The following is a 10109-nucleotide window of genomic DNA, read 5'->3' as shown; positions in this document are numbered from 1 at the left end:
CTTAATGTACCTTCAGTAATTGGTGTATCCGTCAATTGTATTGTCACCAAGATGAGGGAAAGACTCCATGCATATTTTATGTCTGATGTGATTCGAACATTTCTGGCAATTGTATTGATTCTTTTGTGAACTGTACTTCAGAAAACAGTTTGCTAATACAACATCCAATATTTTCAAGCTCTTGTAATCAAAATGAGATTGAGATCAACAAAGCCCTTAATTAACACTGTTATGTTAGTCTTTATTTTGTCACAATTGTTGTCAAATAAATATACGTCTATATGACATATATTATATGACATATATAATTTTATTTCTTTACAATAGAGAAACAACATAGAGATGACACACTATTTTGGTTTCTAAGTAGAAGCTCCATTAAATAGTGGCATGTTTTTTTAATACACTGTTTAAGTCAAGCTCCCACTCCCCAAGTCATGTCTCTGTTGATTGAGTCACATTTATTCACAATACTTGTGTTTGTTTGTCTCTTTTTCTTTATAATTTGATGTCTTTTGTTCTTGTCAGTATTATTTTTTTCAGCAGTTCTATTTGTGTTCTTTCAAAATCAACAGCCATCTGTTATTGGTCCTTGTGTCACCACAGATGGTCCCACCTGCTAACCATCGTGTGCCATCAGCAAAGGTATACAGTTATTGGAAACACTGTCTTTGAAGGTTTATGGAGTTAATCCAATCAGCTTGAAGAGGGCTTGGCATAAGCATTTCCAGCTTTGCAGCTGGGTCCTTTGGTGGCCAAGGAGCAGTTTTCGCCTCCATACACAGGGGATGTCTGACCTTGGCTCTGTCCCTGGGCTTCTCTTTGGCCTGCCGCCTCCGGAGCTCTCGTCTCACTCCCTGTGTGAGGAACTCTCGACGAATATGTCTTGGATTTCTCCTCTGACTTCTGCACAGTCCCAGCCTCGAGGATGTTTGTGCCACTGCGGAGGACCTCGCTCTGAAACCAGGAAATTTTCATGGGGCTTGAAAGGTTTTTCTGTTTCAATTCCTGTGTGAGTTTCACTTTGATTTCAATTGAGCATGGTGTTTGTACATTGCTGAGCTTCTTCTCTGACCCCGGTGTAATGGTGGCGGTGGTGGCGGCAGCAGCAGGAGGGGTAGCACTGTTGGGCATAACACCAGACACCAGCACAATAGTTTCACAGGGGGGAGAAGCAAAATTGCTAATGGGCACCGCTGTCTTTTCAGCCAGCATGGGGCGCCACTTGAGGAGCCCCCCTTGGATTCGGCCACATTTGTCCATATTCCCTGCCTCAGGGTCACACGCTTGGAGTGATGGGATGATGGGCACAGATTGTGTGCGTAGGGTAGTAGGAAAGAAGGTTGTTCCCTTATCCAGGCGGGTGCAAGGGACCTCGGTCCATCCCTTTCTGGATGTGAAGTGAGAGAGCGAGGTCCTGCTGAGGAGGGAGCCGACTTTCCCGCTGGCAGAATCACACCTTTAGGCAGAGGACAGAATAGAAATGGTAGGTTGAGAATGAGATACCAGACATTCATTTAAATGGTGATATGTCCTAAGAGATTGAGTGATGCAGCACACAGATATTGACATTTTCTTTATGACCCAGTGCTGCCTTAATTTTCAGAAAACAATTATCTTGCACCAGTAAAACAATCTTATTTCGGTAGTGTCTGCCAAAATATTGTGTTATTTTTTATAATCCTGTCTGCATTATTATTGTGTGAGTGTTTATCTAAAAAAATCCCTTCTCTTGTGACTTAATTACTAAAGCTTTAAGGCTTTAGCAACACAGCTGCTGGATTCTTGAACCTGGCCTGTAGGAGCATGTTGAAAAATTGTGTTCATAGTCACATTAAAACTTGTCTGACAGACATTTGATATGATATGTAAGTTCCTGTCTGTAAGTTCCCTGTGTGTCTGTATTATTACATGATTATGATTATATTAAGCTTGTAAGGTCTCTCGTTCAGTGTGAAAATAATGCAGTATTGCTTATCCTGTCAAGTGGGTGAGTTTGCATTCGTGCTGAAATTGCATAAGAGTTAATATTGTTACAAAAAGTCTCGGTTCACATTGAGAATCATCCTTGCACAGCCCTAGGAGACAGCCAGTGTTGTCAGCCTTCAGAGACTGTTTGTAGCATAACCAAGTTTAAATGATTGAATTACTCTCCCAGTCCTCCCGTGGTATTAGAAGGGCAAGCTGGAGTTAAATCGAGCAGATCATAACATATCTAAAAATAATTATGACAGCAAATTTTACTTCATTTCCGTCCTTATCTGCGATGGGTAAATACAGTATATGTTTTGACACTAGATAATGGAGCAGACGATACCCTGTAGGGATTTGTTGTCCTAAAATGTTAAACTTTGTAGAATATTTTCATGTTTGCGCCTCCATCTTTCCCCTCACTACACTCTCATCATCTCAGCACAATCTTCATTCTTTCCTCACTTTCCCCTCTCACGTTTTCTCTCACTCTCTTTTCCATCTCCCATTTCTCATTTCCAGAGATGAGAGGGTGTATCCATGGCAACAAGGGAGAGGTAGTGGCTGGAGAAGGAGGGGGCTGCATGCTTGGTAGGTTGTTGTGTGGCTCCTAAGCAGAGAAAGTACGTCATTTCACCCTCTTGAAGGCCAGAAAAATATGTTCCACTGACGGATTTGTGAGGGAAGGATCAATGGCCAATGATTTTAAGTTGTGTAACTGCACAATTTCAATTGTGTCCCCAAAAAGAGAGAGGATATTTTATTTTAGCTCTTTTACTACATGTTTGAACCCTGTTTAATAGCTTATAGCTGACGGAATTTACTTTCAAAAAATAGTTCTTAGTTTCCTTATTAGAATATTTATTGTTCTGCCGATGTGTGTCCTTTCATACAGAATTGAGTGTATTTGCATTAAGAAGGAAATAGTTTTGGCTCCTGTAGGATCTCTCTCTGCACTCTTTTGAAAGAACTGCTGAGCTCCATGGAATTTTGTTTAAAAATGTAAATTATGGAAATAGGTCACACAAAGACTTTGGCAGCTTACAGTTTGTCTTATATGTCAGTCTAAAACTCAATCAGTTTGGCATGCTAATAGGAACATTGATAGTCACTTTTAAGTGTTGTGGAATGCACGAGGGACATTACTGCCTTCATGACAGATGTCTCTGATAACACTGTCATCACTCACGTTGCACAGGCTGAGAGCAAATTAGGCTGTTTCTGAGTCATACGTTAAACAGAAACACTTAACCCAAGCTTTAAGAAGTTTTTGTTGGCATCTGTAAAATATTTCAATGTTGTTAGGGTTTAAAAAGACAAGCGAGTAGAGTAGCTTGATTTTGTATATAGAATCTATACACATGCACAAAGTGAAGCTGCTCTACTAGCTTGTAGACATGCCTGTTCTATACTACAGAACAAGCCCCTCAACGAAAGGCGTACGATAAATCTGTCTGTACCTTCGGTAGGAGCTACATCACAATATATCTTATTCATAACCGAAGAAAATGATTGTACTGTTAGGAAATAATGTTCAAAATGGTCTCTACATGGATCATCTCCTTGACGACACTGGCTGAACACTCCTCTTTAAAAGCGGTGCTGAAGAGTATTTCACACCAGGCTGCTGTTTTTTTTAAATCTATGCCAGTAAAGATCATCAGACTGTACTTTTCAGATGTATAAGTTATTCCAAGGCTCTCCATAGCCAACTGCCATGAGGAGGCTCTGGCAAAAAAATCTTTCCTGCTTTAAATGCTTCCTCAAACAGCAGTAGGGACTGCGCTTTGCTTTGGATAGCTGTGAAAATTTGGCAAAGGTCTGTCCTTACTTGACATCGAAGTGAATTTTAGGTAAATTAAAAATGTGTAAATGCCTGAAATGAATCCTTTACATTAGTACTGTTTCCCAAGGAGTCTGGCTTCAACAACTACCATATTTTTAGTTTGTATGTGACAGAAAATCACATTTATTTGACATATCATCCAGAAAGCATGCTTAAGCATTAGCCCAAATTTAATTACAAACAAACAAACAGTATATATATATATATATATATATATATATATATATATATATATATATATATATATATATATATATATATATATATATATATATATATATATATATATCATATATGATTATATCAAAACAAAAACAAACATACATCCTCATTCATTACAAGAACCCAGTAGCTCATTTGGTATTTTAGGCTCAGACTCATATCTTGGACTTCCCCTAAACAATGAGACGCTGGCATCAAGTGCGTTCTTCCAATTAATTGTGACAATCCGGTTGAGGAAGAACTCAACAGATCTCATTTATTTCCCTGGATCAGATCGCATAAGCTAGTTCAAAGATTTGAACTTATAACAATTGATTCACACAGTAATTTCACCCAAAATTATTATTCTGCCATTCTAAATTAACCTCAGTTAGTCCAGGGGCTTGCATCATTCAACCAGCTATTTGACCTCAACATAGAGGGGACAAAGGGAATTTTCTCCTCCGGGGTTAAGCCAATATGACAAAACTAATAAAAGAGACATTTCACCTTCCTATGGACTCCACGTCTGTTGATCCTTCCTCCTGCAAGTGCTTGTAGGCATGGCCAACACCCCTGGGTCCATCAATGAGATTAGTTGTTATTTTGTGTTTTTCTCTAGGAATCGGTGGTGTCCTGAAATAATTATTCTCTCTCCGTCGTTGAGTAGGACTGAGTGAAAGGGAACTACTCCTGTAAACAGAAGGGAAACATAATAATGGTGATGAGGGAGTCAACACCAAATAGTTTTACAGTACATTGAAAAAGCTCTCATTAACGATTTATTGTGCATCACATATGTCATCCCTTGACCAACAATGTAAAATGGACTGGAATGCATGTCTTATGTATTGAAATTTAGGCCTTATATTGTGCATAATATTCTCATTCATTTCTGTGGTAGACTACTTCAATAAAGTTCTTCTCTGAGCTTAATACCAACGTCATCAGGCTACAAGGCTCCCCAAAACAATGGAATTAGTTAACTGTGGGATTATGCAGTAATTACTGTGGTAGCTAGGTGTGTTAGTATTGTAATATCTATTAAATACCACAAACAATGTACAGATGATACTGAAAGTTGTTGGTTTTACAGGTATTTGACGTAAACATGTTGCCTTTGTGTAGCTGTAGAATAAAAAACAGGTTTAACCCAAAGACCAGTGTGATTTATGGAGTTACAGATGACCAACTAAGCCACAGCGGCACAAATCTTGAACGTCTTATAAGGCAAATACCTCTGAAACGAACCATATGTAAAACAGTGCCTGTGGCTGCAAATCTACAAAGACATGCTTCACCCATCCACACAAAAATATTATTTTCTGATACAGTGCTGATATTTTTCTGGATGTCCTGCAGCTGTTGGAATGGAAGTGAAATAGGTTGAAAGCCAGTTTTAATAGAAAATAAGCACCCCCTTATTACATCCCGCTTCAAAGCAGTGATGTATTGTGATTGTCAGTGTTCGTGGGTCTGTTCGGTCGTTTGGCCGTCATCCGTTAGTATGACCACCTAATATCTTCGCAACCGTTGCAGATAGAAAGATTAAACAAAAAGCACATTACTCAGGCGGCAAAGGGGATGGAAATGAGATGATGACCTTGACCTTGAGAAAATTCAGGGGCAAATTTTAACTTTGGTACACTCAGGAACCGGATAATATAGAAAGACTAGTGAGAAAGGCAGTGTGAGTAAGACCATAGATTATAGCTAGTGTTTTGATCAACGACAGTAGGTCAGAGCACAAATTTTGATCTTTGACTTATGCAAGTAGGGCAGGGTAAAATTTCGAGTTTAGGTGTATCACAGGATGTAGAAGTCTCTGACTGCACTAGTTCTTGTTCTTGTTGAATTTGACTCCTTAATAATGTGTATGTTCTTTAAGTACTGCCACACATTGTAAAATAAGAAGTGATAAACTTAGTTTTAACACGAGTCGAGATATCTAATCTCATTTAATCAAACTGTAATTCCTTTTAATTCATAGAGTAAATTAATCAGACCACTGAATGTTTGGTAATTGTTAGTTCACTGGAATGCTGTGCAGAGCATATTCAGCTGTAATAATTTCCAAATGTTTGTGGCTGCGGAACAATAAGCATGGCTAATGTTGGCTTCAGTCTTTGCCAGCAATAGCTTTTGTAGTGCGAGGTGGTCTAAAAAGTTGATGTGAATAAACCTGAATTTTGTTTTCCTGGCTTTTAGAATGTAGATTTTTAAAAAAATTAGGATTGACAGAACGCTGGAAAGATTGAAATAGGTTTTCGTGTGCAAAATTACCAGACTGCTGTAATTTTGCAACATCAAACATTTAAAGACTAAAATTAAAAAGCAGCTGCGTATCTATTGATTCCTCCTGATTTTGAATTTTAAATGTGGTCGATTGTGACTGTAATCCAGCTGATTCTACCCGGTTCTACCTGTGTTGAGGATTAAAATTTTTAAAAAAGACTGGGAGATGAGCATGAAATAATTCAAAAACATGTCACATTAAGAGATTTCCTGGGTATGTCATGTCTTGTGTATCTGTTTGAAAAACTATGCTCAGAATATTGATCGTCACAAAATTCCTCTTAATCATAACAATGGAATCTTGATGATGAAAACAATGACTGACCACTGGTGGTGTGATGATTATACGCTGAGTCAGTTCATTAAGCAACAGAACAGAGTGAGTTGTGACAAGAAATTGATAAGGGATGTAACCTAGATGAAAAATGATTGATCAGTTTAACCTAACACAATACGTTGAAGGCTACACAGAGAGAATTTTTTGTCGTAAAATTTAGAATGCAATTAAGAACCATGAACCATATGACTTAAACCCTAAAGAACCCACACCCATTTATCCTTACAGGAAAATAAGGATAAATGGGTGGGTTATACCACTGACCAAGTGGACTATATAAAACACAATTCTGATGTTTTTTTCAGAATAAATAAAACTCACTTTTATTATTATTATTATTATTATTAGACATAAAGCTTTATAACGAAGAGACGGACATTCAAAGCGCGTGTCACACTGGTGTCACTGTGGGTCCTCTCGGGTTAAAAATGTCTCATTTGTGTCTACACTAAAATGCTCAACAAGAAAAGCTTATAAAAGTTTGTGTGCTACTATGCCAACTAAATATTTACTCCATTATACTTGCTGAAGATCACAGTGTTAGCCTTGTCTTCCAAGTATTCATGGCCTTGCATCTAAATACAACCTCAACGTGTTCTGCTCTTCATCTCCGGCTTATTTTCTGTCATTTCCAGCTGCTGAATCAATCTGCGTACGCTCATGCACAGCGACAAAGCCAACGCTACACAGGTAACCTTTCGCAGTAATATTGATGGGCCATATTGATGTGCTTTTATGGGGCATTTCTCCTGATAGTTCACAATGTGGTCCAGTTTCTCAGGTCAATAGCTGAAAGCGTCTCAACATCATCCATCAAAGTCTCATTCCTCTCCCTGCCTCCTCAGACTCCAGGAATAAGCTCAACAGATGATTGACTGTCAGCTGCCCTCCGTGAAGCACCTGCCCGCCGCTGTGGAGAATAAGGAGTCAGGATGATGTGGCAAAGTCCCTGAAGCCACACATGACAATCTATAGGACACACTTTGCTCTGTGACACAGCGCTGGCCCATTAAATACAGACTGACTGCTGCGTCAGTCGGGTTTGTCACCATGGTCAAACACACAACATTTCCACTTTTACCCCTTCAAACAGCACTGCCTCCTTTCACTTACAATTAAACCTTTTTATTGCTAAACATAGCAATGTAATGCGACTTGAAATAACCGTGCCCTGAGTGAGTATGCTCAGGGAAATAAATGTGTTCCTGTGCGTTGCCTGTCTGAATGTGTTTTATTGTAAAAAATGTTTGCACCCATATAATCAAAGAAAAACGGAGCTTTTCTGTAAACATCCCAGATAGGGACACCACAGCATGCTCTACACTCTCCTCCCTGTGTTCTTCTGAGTATTTAAAATGGCAGCATTTGATACTGACTGCGGTAATCACAAAGCACAACCGCTTCTGAGATCCCTTGGAGCCAAATGTTAATTTAGTTGAATCTTCTGTCAATTGAAGGAGGTAAATGGAAGAGGAAGTTTGTTGAATCAATGTTTAACTCGTGCATTAAAATTCACATCTCCTCAGAGGATGTCTGCTGTTTCTTATATGCTCTTCCCCATCAGAGAGCTAGCAGTCTTTTCAGAATCTGCATGAGTAGACATCTATTCATTCTGAATAATTTACTGAGCATGTCATGTAAAATAAAGACAACCATTGCACTTCCCAACAATGTTGAGAGTTTTTATAACACAATAATAGTCATTTATATATGTGATTATTCATATAATCACTAAAAATCTTACCAAAAACCGATCCGTCTATTATTTTTAGGTCTTTATACTCTGCCAAATTGCAGGATGATTAACATTTCTCGCTCGGCTGTCTCTCATGTGTGGACAAAGTGAAATACATGAAACAGGGTTGGAAATAAAAGGCTATCACTTTTTCACCTGAAGCGTTTTCCTTTAGACCGTGCTCTGCTGAGAAGAGGCGGGGCAGCTGGGGATGCGTCTGGTGCCATGCTGTCGTCCTTTGCAGATGATCCATGAGAACTACAGCTCTGCAAGAAAAGAGCAGCGCATATGGTAAAACATGGTAATTTTGACTTCGGGGCTTACTCTCACACTATGAAAAGTCAGTTTACCTTGGATTAATTTGCCATAATGGTCAAAATCAAAAGCAAGACGTACGGGTACAAGACATTACGTTTAGTAGAAAAGGAAATAAGCACAAGTCCTCTCTCAAGTTGAGAATCTTCTCTAACTGACTTATCCTTCTCTAGTCAGGCAGAGTTTCTTAAATTACACTTTACATTTTAAACTGCAGATTAGGAGGGCACACATTGTGAATAAACTAAACCATGGCCTTCAAAGCACTAAAGAATGAATCCCACACAAGATTACATTAATGGTTTCTAAAAAAAAATCCCCCCTCAATTCTTTTCCTTTTTTTCTTATCAAAATGAACACCATTATCTGACAGCAGGGCCCAGACAGAGCTCTAGAACAGCAATCATGAATACCCCAAGAACCCCTCCTGTAAAACACAAAGTCATGAGATAATTTTGCTATTCCACTTCCAATACTTCCTGCTCTGCCCTGTCTGTCTGATTGTACATCATTAAAGCAATTTCATGTGACTTAGACTTAGAGCTGGTTCAGGACTCCTATGCCCGATAAGCCTCTTTTTCCTCCCTTGCACCCCTGACTCCCAGAGGGAGCTGTTACTGTTGTTCAATAGTTGAGCAAGACAACAGGATCATTTTCGCCACCCTCTCATGTAGCCTGCGGGTGCAGCAATTGCTATAGCAAACTCTCCTGGAGGATGATATCAATGTCAGGGGATAAAATAAATAGCTTGTGGCTGACAATGGTAGACCTGCATGGCATAACCCATCTGACTTGTTCCCTCCTATCTCTCTTTTACCTTGTTTTATGCCACTTGTGAAAGCCTTGGATAAACACAATGCAACTTGGATTTATATCAAGGAGAGGCAAAGGGAAAACATAGAAGCCTGATGGAATAATAGGAAAGTCTACATAAGAAGAAGAGAGGAGAGGCTATGCATTCAGAACAGCATTAATCCTCCTCGGATTTCAATCCAATCACAGGTCCTGAACTGCGAATAATGGCGTATTTGACCATTCTTCTTGAAGGACATGCATTGAGCCAGCATCAGCACAAACCATTAGACAGAGTTCACAGTTGAAACAGTGTCGTCCCTATGAGCAGCTGCTGCAGACGACAAAACACAATTTTGGCTTTACCTGCTATCGAAATGTTGATCAAATGTTTTGAAATATACAATGGCATGTACATTAGCAGAGTTTGTAGGAAATGACAGCATTATTAATTTTCAAGCACCACTGGGTTGTCCTTTTGTCAATCATGGAGATAAGAACAGAATCATATCATCTCTTGAATGAGTGGGTAATAATCTCCCTCTAATTTCTGTTCATAGTGATTAATTCTATGAAAACATGTTGGCTTCTGCTATTTAAAAGTAGAAGCTATTTTA

The 10109-nt window shown here is 39.0% G+C and overlaps 1 protein-coding gene across 2 annotated transcripts in view; it reads right to left on the bottom strand.

Annotated features, from left to right (window-relative positions):
- Nucleotides 1–240: 240 nt before the first annotated feature.
- Nucleotides 241–10109, bottom strand: part of nrg3b (neuregulin 3b) — a 166795-nt gene continuing 156926 nt past the window's right edge. For both annotated transcript variants that reach the window (XM_068305567.1, XM_068305568.1), the window contains 3 exons: nucleotides 8542–8651; nucleotides 4529–4711; nucleotides 241–1459 (listed from right to left, as the gene is read on the bottom strand). In XM_068305567.1, the coding sequence (XP_068161668.1) occupies nucleotides 697–1459; nucleotides 4529–4711; nucleotides 8542–8651 (1056 nt within the window). In that variant the 3' untranslated portion in view covers nucleotides 241–696. The remainder of the gene's footprint in view (nucleotides 1460–4528; nucleotides 4712–8541; nucleotides 8652–10109) is intronic.

Source organism: Antennarius striatus, chromosome 21 (genome assembly GCF_040054535.1).
Source record: "Antennarius striatus isolate MH-2024 chromosome 21, ASM4005453v1, whole genome shotgun sequence".
NCBI classification, from domain to species: domain Eukaryota; kingdom Metazoa; phylum Chordata; class Actinopteri; order Lophiiformes; family Antennariidae; genus Antennarius; species Antennarius striatus.
Note: the sequence above shows the minus strand (reverse complement) of the source record. Positions and strands in the feature narration are given on the sequence as shown.